This window comes from Meriones unguiculatus, chromosome 1 (genome assembly GCF_030254825.1).
Source record: "Meriones unguiculatus strain TT.TT164.6M chromosome 1, Bangor_MerUng_6.1, whole genome shotgun sequence".
In the NCBI taxonomy this organism is placed as follows: domain Eukaryota; kingdom Metazoa; phylum Chordata; class Mammalia; order Rodentia; family Muridae; genus Meriones; species Meriones unguiculatus.
Genome location: NC_083349.1, coordinates 147,693,544 through 147,711,172, shown reverse-complemented (window position 1 = coordinate 147,711,172; position 17,629 = coordinate 147,693,544). Strand labels below are relative to the sequence as shown.

The following is a 17,629-nucleotide window of genomic DNA, read 5'->3' as shown; positions in this document are numbered from 1 at the left end:
AAGAAATCAAATGACCTGGGGAAGTGGCTCTGTGGGTAAAGCATTCGCAACACAAGGATGAGGCCAGGAGTTCAGATCCTGATCCCCCTAAAAAAGGACAAGCAGGCTTGGTTGTCAGCCTGGGATCCCTGCTCCCAGACGTGAAGCCAAGGGATTCAAGGGCAAGTAGACCAGCTGAGTCTGCAAGCTTAGCTCCCAGTGATAGATCATGTGTCAGTATTATGAGACGAGTCACCAAGCAAGAGTCCCAGCTGCAAGCTGTGGCCAGTGTGTTCCTGTGCACTCATGCATATATAAACACACATGCATACACATACAAATGCAATCACAGAAAAATGGCTGGTCCAAACATTTGTTCAAATCTCGGTAAGTAATAAAAATTGCTCTAAATAATATTTTTTTTACCGGAAAATTCTGTTATGTTTTTCTCCTAAAATTTTGTATATCTGTCCATATTAAAAAGATCTGTAAATGAGAACAACCTTCATTTTCTCCCGACTTGTTTTTCCAGCCTCTGGTACCCACACAGTCAACCCATCATCTTGCTAAGCCTATTTCTTTCAGGAAGATTTTCCTACCCAAAAGATCTCACCATTTTCCATGTTTGTTCTCCTGATAGTGATTTCCTTCAGGCTGTTTAGAATTCTGCCATGGTTCCTTCTCCATATCCATCCTCTGCAATTTGTATGTATGTATGTATCCTCTTTTAGGTCGTGAGTTTCTATAAGAACACAGCATGTATTTCACAGTCTTATGACTGTACCGCAAGAACTCAGCTAATGCTTCCCATTGTGCAATCAGTCACCATTCGTAATATAAGAAAACAGGGTATGCCTACATTAAAAGTTAGAGCAAAACTGATACATAGTCCTTCATCTGAGGCAAACACAAGAGAAACAGGAATAAAAGAACATTCTTTAGGCGGATGCAATAGCCTCTGAATGGTAGGGCACAGCTAAAATTCGTAAATACGGATGAGGTCCAAGTAAAGTACTGTGACTACTTTTGGATTCATAATTAGACAGCTGTGAGGGAGGAAACAAGGGACCTGTGCCCCCTTTATAGCACAGAATACTTTGTGATGCCTAGGGAAAAATGAGGACAGAGTTCTACCCAAAAGCCCTTGTCTTTAGCTTCTCTACTTTGAGGTAGATGCATGTTTGGGTGGTGGGGTAACTGTGCTCCAGGGTCAGAAAAAGACATATTTAGCTTCTGGGTTGCTATGTACTTTACTCATATGCTCAAGGCAATGGCCTATTTTTACCCACTATCTCACTTTAGAGACTGCTTTCCATGTAAACTTTGTCTTTATTATAACCCATATCAAATGGCATCCATCTAACCAAGAGTACCTACCTCTCCTCATTTCATAGTCCTTCTCAGCTTTCTGAGTAGCTACTTCATATCCTTCATATGCTGCAAAAAGCCCTTCTATATGTCCATTAAATTAACTTACCAGCAATCACAATGTCTTGAATCTTTTTTATTCCTTTCCATTTTCTTTTTACCCCAAATTCCTGTTCTTACTCCTTTCTCCTCTGCCTCTCATTTTGTCTAAAATGACTAACCTCTTCTCACACAGAAAAAATTACCCACCCATCTGAATGGCAGGCACCTATGTCCTACTAAGAATGCAGCAAGGCCCTTGAAATATCAAAATCATACCCCTACTTTTCAGAGATATGGAAAAATATATCTGTTCACAGATATACAATGAGCAGATTGAATATTAACATGTTAATATTAATAAGAACATTGAGGTGTTCTACATAGCCAGGACTAAGTAGGTTTTGAAGGGCCAGCCTTGGAACCCACTGGCTTTGAGTACGATTTCTATGGAAACAGAAATTCTAAGTTCCAAACAGCACATACACACATGGGCTTGTTGCCTTAAGGCTCCATGGGGCCATTAGCTGGCTCAGGGGCTGGGAGGCAGCCCCTCTTCTGGCCACTGGCTTTGCCTTTCTGAGACTTGAATGAGTTTCACACCAAGCTGTGAGAGGCAGGCCAAACACAGACCAGAAGGAACCAAGACCAGTCACCCCGGGAACCATCAGATGTTTTCTGCCAGCTAGGCCTTTATAAGCTTATACCATGCAGATCACTGTGTATTGTGTGCGTAGGGACCTCACAGAGGTAACCTTTTCCCTCCAGGTCAGCCCTGACTTTGAGCTCTGCAATTTCAGAGTCCTCTGTGAGCTTGAGGCGGGCGTGCCTGCTGAAGAGATCCAGATCATCTACATGGAGCAGCTCCTCACAGATGACCACTGTTCTCTGGGAACCTATGGCCTCAAAGATGGTGATATGGTTGTACTGCTTCAGAAGGATAACATGGGACCTCAGGCTCAAGGAAGGACCCCAAGCCATCCTCGAGCAGACCACACCGGGCCGGCCATGCCTGGAACATCAAGTTCCCGACACCCGCCTCAGCATCAGCACCATCACCACCCCCAACAACGTAGACCATCAACACAAACCCACGGATTTGCTTCTGGAGAAAATATAGCTTATGCTCAGGATATCAATAGCCCTGCCTTGATTCGCAGCATGCTGCTTTCCAATCCCCATGACCTGTCCCTACTGAAGGAACGGAACCCTGCTTTGGCTGAAGCCCTGCTTAGTGGAAACCTTGAGACATTTTCTCAGGTCCTGATGGAGCAGCAGAGGGAAAGGGCCTTGAGAGAGCAAGAGATGTTTCGTCTTTATTCTGCTGACCCATTTGATCAGGAAGCTCAGGCTAAAATAGAGGAAGAAATCCGACAGCAGAATATTGAAGAAAATATGAACATAGCTATGGAAGAGGCTCCAGAGAGTTTTGGACAAGTGGCTATGCTCTATATTAACTGCAAAGTGAATGGGCATCCTTTAAAGGCTTTTGTTGATTCAGGTGCTCAGATGACTATCATGAGCCAAGCTTGTGCTGTGAGATGTAATATCATGAGGCTGATGGACCAACGGTGGTCTGGGGTTGCTAAGGGAGTAGGCACACAGAAGATTATGGGCCGCGTTCATTTGGCTCAGATTCAGATTGAAGGTGATTTCTTACAGTGCTCTTTCTCTATACTTGAAGAGCAGCCCATGGATATCCTTCTAGGGCTTGATATGCTCAGGAGGCATCAGTGTTCCATTGACCTAAAGAAAAATGTACTGGTGATTGGCACTACTGGCACGCAGACACCCTTCCTTCCTGAAGGAGAGTTGCCTTTGTGTGCTAGGCTGGTGAATGGAACTGTGCAAGAAGAATCTCCAGACAAGGAAGTAGCAGGCAATATCAAACACCCAGTCAAGGGTCCAGGACGGAAAAAGCATTGAAGCAGGCCATGTATAAGCCATGCCACGAGGGAGCAAGCCTTAGGTCCCAGGAAATTATAAGACATGAACTCACTGGCAATGTCATCAAATAAAAACATCTTAGCAACCAAGCATGGCCTTGTGACTGAGTTCACAGATGGGAGTTGACTATGTAAGTCATCAATGATTCATCAGAATATGTGTGTGGGTCCATTCCTTCACTCCTAGAGCACTGACTCTCATCCACAGGAAGGTCTGGAGCTTCAGGTTGTCTCCAAACCACCTAGCATAAGGAAAATAAGTCTCCCCTATCAGATCACAGGGGGTGTGTCAAGCCAAGGGCTACTTATTTTGCACCAGTCACTAGGAAAAAAAAAAAGCCGCTCTTTAAGACTAAAACAGACGTGTAAACAAAACCATTTTACATTAACAATAGCAATGGTTTTCTATTACGTCACCAACCCTATGTGTGTGTATTTTGGGGAGCATGTATGGGGGGAGGTGTGGGGGGTGGGTGTGGGCCTTGAGAAGGCTGGATGTATTTTTTTAATTACTTTCCACTTTAATTTTTGAGACAAGTTCTCTCACAGTGAAAGGACCAGGCCTGACCCCTTCCTTCAAAAATCATCAGTCTCAGGAACTAGGCCATAGGATACCAATTCCAGGAGTAATAAAATAAAATAAAATTCCCCTAGTGGAGGAATAGTCTAAGGATAATGCAAGAATGGGAAGGTATCTTATGTAAGGGTGGAGCGTCTGTGCTGGGCAGCCCACTGACCTGATGTTCCTGAGGTCTATAGATAGCTCACTCAATGTTAGTTATGTTAGTTAGCCAATCCCAGCTAAGCTGGGAGTTCCGTGTTCTTGCTCAAACCCCAAATAAAAACCCTGCCATGTAGTTGCTTGGAGCTCTCCTTTTTGATCCACTGCGTTGGTGACTGAGCTTAAGCCTGAATAAAGCTCTTTGCTCTTGCATATGTGGTGGTCTCCTGGTGGTTTTTGGGGATGGTAAGATCTGGGCACAACAACAGAACCTGGAACCTTCCCAGTGTTGCTACAGTATAATCATCTATTAAATTAATCTATGTAATCTATGGTTTTCACTTGAGTGCCAGAGTTGAAACCTAGGTCCTAATATTCATGCAACAGGCATTTTCCTAAGTAAGCCATATCTTTAGTCCATCCTGGTTAACCCTCCACACACCTTTTTGAGACAGAGCCTCATGACCCTCAACCTGGCTGCAGCCTTGAGATATGGCTAAAGATGACCTTGTATTTCTGATTCTCCTGCTTCCACCTACTGAGTGCTGGTAGTACAAATGTGCTGTTATGCCAAGTTTTGGCTGTGCTGGCGAGCAGATGTAGGCCTTTGCTCATGCCAGAAAGCATTCTACCAACTGAGTTATACCCTAGAACAAGTGATTTTCATTCCCATAGATATGTCTGTTTTCGCTAGGAATGATATGACGAATGCTGCAGAGTCTACTCTCTTCTTGAGCTGACTACTACTTCTAAATGCCTGCTTTTAACATGCTCACCAGTTTTATGTTGCCTTACAATTCCTCTGTCCCCACATTTCCCTAGGGCCACACTTAGAGTGTTTACCTCCAGACTTAAATTTTGACATGTATCAATGAAAAGGTTTTATATCCCCAAGCATATTCTTCTCCTTGTCCTTAAAGAAAATACACTTGTAAGACAAAAACTGAGTTAGACATTTTAATCTTAATTCTGGAAGCTCTCGGTTTGTTTTGTGGTAGGCCTGGAAGGTGAGCTTAAACCATTGTCTAGGACTCTGACATCTCATTCAAGATTTCAGGACACACCTGCTAGAATGTGTTTTACTTTTGAGGCAGAGGGAGAAATTGTCTTATTGTTTCTTAAATTCTTTGCAGGATCGGAGTGTCTGCCTTTATCTACAGAGTAACACAGAACCGACACTTGACTATCAGGCTGGCTGGCCAGATTATGTCAGGTGTACCTTGGTGCACTGTCTGTTTGAAATGGGGAAGGACTACCTGGGCAGGTGCCGATCCAAGAGCTGTGGTGAAAAGGAGAGCTTGGATTCTGAAGTGGAAAAAAACCTAAGAGTTTGTACAGAAGTCCTGTCTTCCCAGAGAAGACAGGCTCTCTTGGTTTCATTGTAATGTGTCTGCTGCACCAATAAAGCTCTTGGCTTATTTATTAGTTTATTCATTGCCATGTGTTCTCTGTTTATTAAGTGGTAAAGAAAGGGATGGGAATGAGTTTGGTTTGGAAAGCCAATGTGGAAGGGTACAGCTGTCCCTGTCCTGGCCTCCCTGGCGTAGGGAGAGAGCAAGCATGGTGGTGTCACAGCTATGCTACACTTTAGCCAGTGATGCTTGATGCAACTGAGAGGCATTTTGCTGAGTGTCTATTTTTCTTACTCCTTTGATTTGTACGTAATTTTGGAGCTTACTTAATGAAGTGCCAAACCTTTAAGGAAAAAAAAAAAGATTTCAGTTAGTCTACCTTGGAAATATCTGCTTAGGCCTTTCAGCCCTTGAGTCATCTGAGAAAGCTTACTGCCAGTGTGACCAATGCTTGGAAATAGAAGAGTGTTGCTTCGGTTCCAGCCTAACCCACCTGAGAATAACACTTCGGCTTCCAGAGGCCATCGGGTGCAGTGTAAATAATTTATGGACAATGCATTATTAAGACTAATATTAGAGGGTTGTAGAGACAGCTCTGTGGTAAGAGCACCTTTTCCTCTTCCAGATGGCCCATGTCAGTTCCCACAACCTATGTAGGGTGGTTCAAAACCAACTGTAAATATAGCTCCAGGGGATCCAAAACCATCTTCTATAGTCTGCAAATATCCACTCACATACACATATTCACACAGACACACATATACATACACAATAGTTTTTAAACTAAAAACATTGATATTATATCAATCCAGTATAAGTCAAGAAGCACATGCCTTGAGCATACCTCATTGTCACTTAGATAATCTACTTTAAGGCTCCAGTCATCATCCTTGAATTGCTTTAAGGGTAGGGCTGCTTTATAGCTGCCAGTACCACAATGTGATCTTGTTTTCCAAAGAGAGCTAAGTGATCTGAAGAGTTCCTAAAAGTTATAAGAAAAAATAATCCTCCTTACAATTGCATTTTACTGTTGTTCTTTGGCTTGATTCTTGGTGACACTCATAATCTCCTCCTAGACACAAGCATACCTCCAGAGTTTCCATGCCGATCTTTCTAATATTACCTACATTTGTGTCTGGTTTCACACACAGAAGAACTGAAAACAGACCCATGGACAGATGTCTTTTTTTATCTTTGTTCCTAATAAGCGCACAAGAGAAATTACAATTATAAATAGAAGAGAGCCAGAACCAGCTGAGAAGATGACATAAACTTCATTTCATCTCCATTTTAGGACCAGGCCTGACTTTAAAAGAAAATTATCACTTCCAAGAACTAGGCCAGAGGTCACCAATTCCAGGAACAAGACATAAAATCCCCTACCAAAGGAACAGTCTGGAGATAACCGCAAAAATTGGAAAATGTTTTGTCTCAGGATGGGGCATTTGTGTTGGGCAGCCTTATCTCCTCCTATAGTTAAACATTCATGACACAGGAATGCAGCCCACAGACCACCTGGATGCAAGCCATTCAGAAATCTATATTTGTGACTTCTCTGGCACTCACCAATGAGGTTTTAGATTACCTAACTTTTACTAGAATTCCCCGGTTTTCTATAAAAAGGCCTGTGAGCCTTTGGCTTGAACCCTGAATGCAGATTTTTCTTGAAATAAAACATTCCTGCCAATTGCATATGTGAGTGGTGGTCTCCGTGAAGTGATTTTGAACTTAACACCAGTGAGATAGCTCAGTGTTAAAGGTGTTTGCCACCAAGTCTAACTTCATGATGCCCTTGGGAATCACATGGTAGACAGAGACAACTCATGCCTGCAGTTTGTCCTCTGAATTCCTCATATGAGTTGTGGTATTAACCATCCCTACCAGGAGATATTTTTTAATGTAAAAACATAAATAATAAAGATAAAAGTTATAAATATAAGCAGTAAACCTATGAAAAGCATGGATTCTATTGGTGATAACAATATGCAATATCCTTCTCATGTCTTTTCCAGACTTAATCAGAAGGTCATTTGTGACAAACATACTGCATTTAAAATGTCACATGGGATCAATTCCAATATCAAATGACTTATCTAATCTGTAAAAGTCATTCTAAACATTCACAGAATCTTTAAGGTAAATGGCAGCTTACACTCCAAGTGGATTACACCTACTCTGTCTTCTTAAGATGCATCCTTCTGGGGCAGTTAATTTATTCTAGGACAACTCTCACCTGTAGTTCTTTCCTGTGATGATCCAAAATTTTTGTTGTACAATGTTCAATAAATTGATCTCCATCTTTCTTCTGTCAAGAACAGATTTAAGCTTTCTGGCATGAGGCAATCTTTATTATATATGAAACCAGTGTTTCTCTAAATAATATTCTTTACCAGCTTTCAACAGATTCTTAACGTGCTCCTCAGAGGGCAAGTTTGCATGCTTCAAAATATCTTCATGCCTCTTTGGATATGTTCTAACTTTTAAAAATACAATTTCAGTGAATTGGTAAATTAAAACAGTTTTGTTGAATTGATAGAATGACCTAAGAGAGAAGTCCATAAAGCAAACTAAATAATTGGTAATTTTCTTTATTGTTTTTTTCTAATGTTGCCTAGAAATCCAAAAGTATTTGAAAACTTGGTCCTGTAAAATCTTTATGTAACCCTTCAGAACATATGAAAGTAGCCCAATTAATTACACATGAATACACACACTTATGGAAAACACAAGATCCTTTGCTTGTTTTCTTAGATTGGGCAGTACATGGGGCATTTTGCATAATGTCTAACCATTAATCTTCAGGCTAAAACATCAGAGTAACTAGCAGAAATCATACCTTGTGAACAGCAAATTTCAAACTCAAAATTATTTAGAGCATTCAAATATACAAAGACAGTCATTTAAAATATTTTATTTTCACTGCAAGTTACACTTTCAAGTTTACATTGTAACTGTTTCATGTATTCATGTATGTGTCTATGTATGGAGCATCAAGACAGCCAGGACTATATACAGAGACCCTGTCCCCAAAACAAACAAACAAACCACCACCACCAACAACAAAACAAAATAAAACAAAACAAACAGGAATTACTGAGTAAATGATTAGTGAGCTGGAACTAACTCCAGATGTGTCAGAAACCGCCACAATTCTACCAACAGCAAAGAAAACAGAAGGTCAGTGTGATTAAAATGCACTCAATAATCATTTAGTGAAAGTTCATGAAATTGCATTATTCAAGATTTTTCAATAGAGACATGAATAAGGTACAAGCCCAGACTTTAGGTACACACACACAAACACACACACACACACACACACACACACACACATGATTGTCAATTTACTATCTGTGAATAAACCAGAATAAACCAGACTCCCCTTGTTCCTTCCTGTTAGAAGTCACAATCAGAACAGAGGATGAAATAATTCAAGCCTATTCGAAATAACAAACTATTTAAAGGCCCGTTAAGGCATTTGTTTTCCCTTATGCCCACTAAAATGGTCATTTTTACAAAAACAAAAATCACTACTGAGACTACAGTAAACTCCACTGTGGTTAAAATATGATTAAACTGGAAGACTGATGAGGGCAACCAGCACACAATATTAGCCTTGCTCTTTAAATATCCTCTCATAAAATGTCTCTAGTTTCTAGGGTGATATGACCCCAAAGAAAAAGATAAATGGATGTCTCTCTATGTGTGGACTCATCACCACAGGGACTAAATGTTGTCTTTTTTTAAGAGAACACATTTATTTTAAGAAAATCACTAGCTGATAGCAATAATCTATAAGGAACCCTTGAGCTGGGGTTTACACTGGGAAACTGTTGCTGACGATATCAATCAGTGCCAATATCCCTATTTATTTCTTCTCTGTTACTCTACCTTGGTCTCTCTCTCATTGGGGTTAAAGTTGTGTATGGTATGTGCATGTGAGGGATATGCTAGCCCGTGCTAACACAGGGAGACTGGAGGAAGACATCATGAGAGGTTAGGATATTCACAGCAGAGTTTTTATTCATTAAGGTGCGGGGAGTTTGAATTCAGATCCTCACCCTTGCATAGCAAACATTGCCCGAGAGGCATCTCCTCCTCAGGGGGACAACTGCATGGCCTACTAAGAAAAGGAAGCAAAGTTACAGGTAGAGAGATGAAGAAGAAAGAGAGCCACACAAAACAAAATCAATACAAGCTCTCTCAGACACCTGGGTTGATTTTTTTTTTTTTTTTTTACAGATTCATGGTTTAAATACTGTGAGTGGGAACTTGCTAACATTCCAAACATTCTTCACTGAAAAATTATCTTAGCACAACAATACTTTCAGTGTCTATAGTATGGTCCAAATCAAACTCGCCTTGAACTCCAGCTTTTTTTTTTTTTTAATGCCTGGGTCTACCTGTCAGAATTTCTGCAGTTCTAACAATTTGTCTGGCATGAGAATGGTGCTTACGATCTTGTTGCGCACTCCTTTCCTTCTTCTTACTGAGGTGGACACTCATAGGTAGGTCTGCTCACAGTTAGTGTGGGTGGTGTACTCACACTGACCAATGCCTTTTCCCTCTCTCTTTCATCATCCTTTCCTTCCTCACTCCCATGCTGTTTTCTATCTAGATTTCTGCTTTTAGAAGACTCGTAATTCAAGTTGTATTTTTTTTTAACATTACTTTTACTTTGTGTGTATGTGCGGGTACCCAAAGAAGCCAGAAGGGGCCATCAGACCCTTTGGACCTGAAGTTACAGGCCTTTGTGAGTATCCTGACGTGAATGATGGGGTCTGAATCTCTGAATGAGAAGCAGTCATTGGTAACCGCTCAGCCATCTCCTCTGCCCATAGTTTCTAATCCATAAACCTAAGTATAGCATCATAAACATTTTCAAGACGATGTTCTTCTATATTGTAGTCCATGGAGGTGATGTGGCTATCTGCTTTTCTATTGTTAACAGATACATTGCTGTTGAATTTAAATAAAAGGTTAGCAGCTACCATAAATATACTCCACAGATGTAATCAATGATCCATCAGTTTCTTGCCCTATGACTTGATCACCAGCATAAAATTCAGCTGTGCCAGATCTTTATAACAAGAACTCCTTAACAGAGAGAATAATTAAAACTGTATCAATTCACATGTTTTTCTCTTCAAGCTCCTCTTATATCTAAGGATACAATAACTTTTTTAAGTCCAAAAATATCGATGTTTCACATTTGTAGTTGTGATTATTTTTCTTTGTTTTATGCCAGAGAAGAGACAAGAAAATGCAAGACACTGCCTCAGTGTATACAAAACCTAATAGCCCAAATAAATAATAACAATACAGAAAAATTAAAAACCAGTAGAAAAAAAAAGAAAATGAAAAGTGACATACTAAAAAATAGAGAGAGAGAGTCCAATGCTGGTTCATGAACATGGAATCAAATGAAACAGAACCCCATTTCGCATTCAGTCACTTGGCACAGCATGGCAGAATCTGCCCCACAGAACTGTCATGATCATCTGCTGTAGGACAGGCACAGCCTTAGGTGCTGAATGTCCTCAATCAGGACTGATTGTCCGTGCTGATGTGGCGCTGTGAACTCTAACCAGATGCACTGGAAAATCTACCAGTTTGGTAGAACTTGACTTGTTTCTATAGGCGACGGTGTGACTGAATCTCTCACAGGTAGGATTATCTTAACTGGAGTCAATATGTTCTGAGCTAACAACGTTGCTGATATTTGCAAAGATAATTAAATTCAAGCAATCCATTATGCACATCCTTCAAGAATTTTTATTCTAGTGGAGTTTTGAAGTACTTTTAAGGTTGCTAAAATAGGTGTTTATAGTGGCAAATTAAGTTTTCCTGATGTTTTGTTTTAAAAGCTGATATTCTTTCAATCTCATTAACTCCTCTGACCAAGGCAATGAAGAATAATTGGAAGTTGCACTAAAAGTAGATGTTAAATTCATGCTTCTGGTCATTCTGTACCTCTCCAAACAGAAAGATTCTGTAAGAGGTCTGAATGGGCAAGGTTCTGTGCCCACTAAGGTCAAAATTAAAATATCCTAATCGCTTTGGATAAGAAATAATAATGATTGAAATAAATCTGTGAAATATTACTAGCATGGAGAAAGTTAATCATTTAAAAGTTTTATGAAAACATGGTTATTTAAAATAAAAAATAATTTAATGGAAGTTCTCTGAAAGAGTTTCAATCAAATTCATGTAAAACTGGATATAGTTATATGACTAACAAATAGAATGAATAGAAGGGGACATGAGAAAATGGGGCCATGAGACCCTGAAGACAGATACAGCATTTAAATGACTCTCAAGCTTGAATCAACCTAGAGAAACATCAATCAAATTACATCATTTTTCTTAGACTGATACAGATAGAGTGAATTGGTCTCAAACACTGCAGATTTGGGTTTTGAAGGGAATACTTTTTTTAAAAAGAGCAGAAATTTCTGCAATTGCATAAATTGTTAAGTTGCCATGAGGATTTGGAGGGTTTAGATGAAAAGAACAGGTAGGAATGAACATAGCAGGAGATAAAGAGACACATGGGGTATGAACAGAGAGATAATCCTGATAAAAGTTGGCATGCAGAACTGCAGACTGGGTGGATGACTGGGAGGACAGTGAAAAAGCAGGCAGCCCTGGTTCTATGGTCTGCAGAGTGCTGGTTCTGGTTGGCAAGGGGAACTAGTGACCAGACTAGCATGTTGCCATGGAAGCAGAGGAAAAGCAGGACAGCTCATGCCATTCAGTGTGCTAGGCAATATGGAGAAAGTGCAATGGCAGAGTCAGACTTTCCCTTGCAATCAGGAGCACAGAAAGAAAGCTCAGTTTCACAACGCTGAAGGGCGGTGCAGAAATAAATAGATGGCATCAACGGAACACCATAAACTTACCCAAAATGTATTTGTTACCTACTGTGAAAGTCACTGTTGAATAACTTTGTTTCTGGTGTAGCCTATCTAGGATTTAACATTAGATGACATGAAATCATTTTTACAAAAATTTGAGGGAGTTAGTGGTATGGGCTCCTATCAGAAATAATCACATAAAGTTCAAGCAACAGATGGGCAGCTAGGGTGAAACAAAGATGACATGGTCTCTGTTCACACACTACCAACTGTCATCACTTTGGCTTCAGAACAGAAATTGACAGGAAATGGTCCCATTGCTATTCCATAGCCATAGGAGTTTATGTCCCCATATGGCTGGTGCTGTCAAAGTCTCACCATACCACAACTCCCATGGCCCTGCTGTAGAAATGCCTTTATGAGGACAAGAAATAAAAACATGGCTTGCTTTTTCATTTTTTATTTTAGTGAGTATCCAATTTATATTTTACAAAAATCACCAATATTTCCCCCTACCATCTACCTGGTTTCACTGATTCACTTTAAGTTACTTTAAAAAAAATCCACAATAAAGAACAGTGATAATATCCTTAATATTTTTTCTCCCATGGAAATTTTCAGGCATATTTCAGGCATGATGTAGGACTGCCAGAGCATACTGGCAAGTTTAAACTTCTACTGCCGTGCAGCCTTTGATAGTTTTCTAAAATTCTGAAGATTTGGCTACCAACAAAAGGGATAAATTGATGTCTGAGACAAGTTCTGAGATTAGACAGAGGATCAGTGTCCTTTGGTGGCAACACTGTGGAGTGGGTCAATGTGATAGATCAGATCATCTGTAGCACATTCTTTTAATGCTGGCGGAATGATTATGGTGCATATCTAAGGAAGATCTGCTGTGGCTCCAATAGTCAGGGAGAGGTCACCATGGTTGCTTGTCTGTCAAAATGCAAATAAACCCAGAATGCACAACTACCGTTTCTTGGCTGCATATCTAAAATCTCACTGAGGACTACCTGTGAGGATTCCTCTTACGGGAACATTCTCTGCAGATCTGGTTATACCTCACTAGTTTTCTCAGATACTCTGAAGGTCTCCACTCTCGGCTGACTGTGCTCAGTTTGAGGATAACTTACTGACACAAACCAGTTCTCATTAGGTAGAAAGTAAAATTCAATTCCAAATACAAAACATTAAGAACGTTTACATTTCCCAAGAATATTCAAAAGATTCTAGAAGCAAGAAAGATAAAGCTAGGCATTAAAACAACAATGCTAAGCCTGCCTTTCATTCACCTTTTCAGCTGTCTTCCGTGAAAGACAAAGCCAGTGCTCTGAACTCATTGCTGTGTGGTCTCCTGCCTACATCCTGCCACTTGTGGAAGAGCTGAGCACAAGCTGAGCTAACTGAACGGTTATCAAAAGCATGTTGATAGAGGAGATGCAGATACTTTATGTCACAGGTAATCTAAGCCAACTCTCATGACAAGCAGGTTAAATCTTATAACCCCCAGAAGGGTTTGCAGGCTATGTGTACAGCACAGGGGTACCTCAAAATATTAACTTCTTCCATCACTCACTTGATGACCTCACATCTAGATACCGAGGGCAACGTCGCACATACTATAAAATGATAGTGCTCATGAAAGCTAATGCAGTCTTCTCTTTTTTCTTTTAAAACCATGTATTGCTGTTCATAATAAACTTTTTATATTTTTTACAATTTGTTTATTTTATCTCCTGATTGTAGCCCCTCCCTCATCCCCCCCCCCGTCCTATCCTCCCGTCTTCTCCCCCCCATCCCCTTCCCTAGTCCACTGAAAGGGGGAGCTCTCCCCTGCCATCTGACCCTAGCTTATCAAGTCTCATCAGGACTTGCCAGGCCACAGAGGAAGAGGAACCAGGCAATCTTCTCTTGAATTGAAAACTTCCAATAAGGATAAAAAAAAATATCAGCAGAAATATCTGTCATTTATTCAGCATTTACCAGGTAAAGCATATATTCAAACATGGTACCTTTTTCAACTCAATCTGTAGCAATCTAAGTAATAAGTAACATCCTCATTTTAAAGATTGTGGTACTGAAGAATGGAACAATGAAGTGGCTTGTCCATGGTAACAGGTCATAGAACTGAGTGGCCATATTCAAGAATCAGGTACACAGTGCCTGTTGATCCTTCTATTATGTTACCTCTTAGTGACAGTACTAAAATTCAAAAGAGCACAGAACCAGGTAAAGCACTAGATAAAAGCAAGGACTGCAATGGAATAGAAGACAGTGGGGGAAAGGATACTATTTTAGACAAGGAATCTGGGATCAGCTTCCCAGGGAAGCGATGTCTGAGGAAAAACATAGGTGATATGAGGGAGGCATTCAGAAAAAGTAGGGCCAGCAGCATTACAGTAGGAAGAAAGTCAGGAGCTGGAGCAAACAGGAAGTGTCAAGGGAGACAAGAGGGTGGGCAGAAGGAGTAATTTAGAGGGGTCTGGATGGATTATTTAAGGTTTGCAGTTACAAAAATGTAAGGTTACTCTATTTTTTTTTTTTTTTACTGGATGCTTTGTAAAAAATAAAATGAGAAATCTGTGAATTGGACCTTGAGATGTCACCCTCTGAGTTGTGCAGAGGATGAACTACAGCTATGGAAGAGTAAATGAAGAGATAAAAGGACTAAGGCACCACATGAGGATATTTCAAAAAGAAGGGTACAGACACTGTGTACATTCACCATGTCAGATTCAGATAGAAGGCCGGGGTGGGGCTGAGCACAGATGAGGAAGGGAAGCTGCTGTTAACTCCTGCTGTTAATGCAGGGATGATGGTGGTCGGAGAAGCCCCTGGTATGAGGGGGCATGAGAAATTGATGAGATTATGGGATGCAGGAGAGCAGCACCGACTTTTGCAAACAAGTCCGATGGAGGCAGAAATGCTGCAATGGAGGAAGGGAATGAAAACATTTCTTTGGCTATTATGGTTGTCCAGTATGGCTCCAATTTAGGGGCAGGAGGGAACTGAAGGTGAAAAGGAAAATCCAAGCAATAGAGTCATTACTTGTGAGAGCAGAACTGGTGTTGTGTGTGATTCTGGGCTGCAGAGGCAGGCTTCAGTGGTATGAAGAGGAGGTTGTTCCCTCCCCAAGCTCCTCAGTGAAGGAAGCATAGAGTAGAGGGAAGGGAAGGCTGAATGAGGAAGCATGACAAGAAGGTATGAAATGCCCTTTAGAGCATAAGGCAGGAAACTGAAAGGAAAAGATGATTGGATTTCAGACAATTTCTGGGAAGTCATATGCGATTATGCCTTAAGATACAAAGGAAACCAACTATGGTGATGGAGCATTGGTTCTGACATGAATTTTGTCACTTACTGGATATGTCTTTTTATTCAGTGCAGCAAGCATCTCTATAATTCAGTTTGCTTAAATAAAATGAGATGGCCATTTCACAGACTGACACTGTAAAACACAGACGAAGGCATAAGAAACTTTGAGGAGTCTCAGTGACACTGGAGTTTAGTTTTGTGTATTTCGGCGTTCAACATTCTCTAGTATTTGGAAGAATCTGAGAGATAAATAATTACGCCTCCTAAATCTCCATCAGTACCCATTACTGTTGAGAAGGACAGAGGCAGATGGTCATGACAAATGTCTCCCAAATCTACTGACTATCCCGAGGGTCTGTGTTTGAAACCACTTTACATTGATGAGTAAACCTTGGATCTACTTTCAATTCTCCATCTTCTCTTAGTACATTTTACTCTGAAAATGGGGTGCAATCGAGATAAAATGAACAGAAATTGACTTTGGCTCCTATTTATTCAGGTCTTAGAGGTACTAACGAGCACTGAAATTCTCTGTTGATGACAGCCAAGAAGAGAAAGAGCTAGCACAGGGTTATTCTGAAGTGAAAAAAAAATCATGAAAACCATTGTCATTAGTCATCACAATAATTAAACCTAGGTACTGCCAGCAATCATTCCAGCAGTAGCAGAGAGAGGTTGGGTCTCAGATGTCATCAGTATGGTAGAGAACATCTCAAAACTATAAAACGAGAGAAAAAAATAATTTTAACCACGTTGACCATAAGGCTTCCAAGATAAACTGAGGGTGAGTTGACAAGGTCGGGGCAATTAGTAAAGGTGATGTATCAAGTTTTATTCAAATGATCAGTAGGGTGCAGCAGGTCTGGCTTTTAGTGACCTTTCTAGTTGGCACCTTCATTAAGGACGTGTAAAATGAAGACCAGCTTGAAAACGTATTTTCAAAGACAGTTCTGTCCTGGGAAGTGCTCCAAGTGAGAGCTTCTACAATCCCAGTAATCATTTACGCTGATATGAGTACACAGGTCCTTGGGAGAGTTACCGGCTAGTGAAATAATAGACAGATGGAGAGGATGCCAGGTGAAGATCTTTAGCAATAGGAGGGTGATTCCTGGGGCAAAAAAAAAAAAAAAAAAAAAAAGAAAAAATCAAATAAAAAACCAAAACTAACCAACAAAACACCCAAAACAAAACAACCCCCCCCCAGTCATTGCAAGTAGTTTTCTAAATATTTCTTTTTAAATATATGCATTTGTGTGTGTATGTAGGAAGGAAGAGGTTCCACAAATGAAAGCAGGTTCTTCAGGGGACAGAATCAGATGTGGAGGTGAATTTACAGTTGCTTATAAGCTGCTCAACACGGGTACTAGGGCCTGAAGCAGGTCCTATGCTAGATCTTAAACGCAAAGCCATTACTCTGGCACCTCAAATAGTTTTATTCCTGATGTTTACTATTAAAAACACCGGATAGATATTATAGCTACCAATATTTCATATGTAGTATGTAAACAAAAGCAGCTTAAATATAAAAACAGTGTATTGTTATCTTTAGAATTCTTTTTAAAATATTTCCTCTCTATTTAGTATCTTATGATAAATTCACATACCCTAAACCAATGCTACCCAAGAATAGGTCTTGATCCACCTGACAGAAGATAAAGAGACAAGAAGGGATATACATTCATATGCATGCCCCCTATCTCATATTATGTAATGTTCTGCATAGCCCAGCAAAGAGGTCCTCTGGAGTATCCCTCCATCTTCCATCTTCAAAATTATGAGCCAAATAAACTAACCTGATTTTCTTCAAAATGAACCCACTTACTCAGTCTGCGGCATTGCTTTACTAGCAACAGGAACGTGCTGTAAATAGATAGCATGCCTATGGAAATGTCCAAAATAGGCGTAGCAGGAATAAATTAATTCCGTTCACAACTTGGGTGCCACATCAACTCTTTGGAAAGCTATATCCATTACAGGAAGCATGGAGCAAAGGAGCACACATCCGCAGCAGAGCAGAACGCATAAACACATGCAGAAGCCAGAGAGATC

At 40.4% G+C, this 17,629-nt stretch overlaps 2 protein-coding genes across 3 annotated transcripts in view; one reads left to right on the top strand and one right to left on the bottom strand.

The window, feature by feature from the left end:
- The window catches only part of Pdgfd (platelet derived growth factor D), a 217,867-nt gene that overhangs the window by 120,187 nt on the left and 80,051 nt on the right, over nt 1-17,629 (bottom strand). The gene's annotated exons all lie outside the window — the stretch shown is intronic.
- Ddi1 (DNA damage inducible 1 homolog 1) lies at nt 1,910-3,414 on the top strand. The gene has a single exon (XM_021628257.2). It carries the CDS (start codon nt 2,095-2,097, stop codon nt 3,310-3,312), a length of 1,218 nt encoding a protein of 405 aa, XP_021483932.1. The 5' UTR covers nt 1,910-2,094; the 3' UTR covers nt 3,313-3,414.

Bases quoted from the DNA above. Each gene is read 5' to 3' on its own strand.
- Ddi1 (XM_021628257.2), top strand. From the start codon at position 2,095: ATGCAGATCACTGTGTATTGTGTGCGTAGGGACCTCACAGAGGTAACC.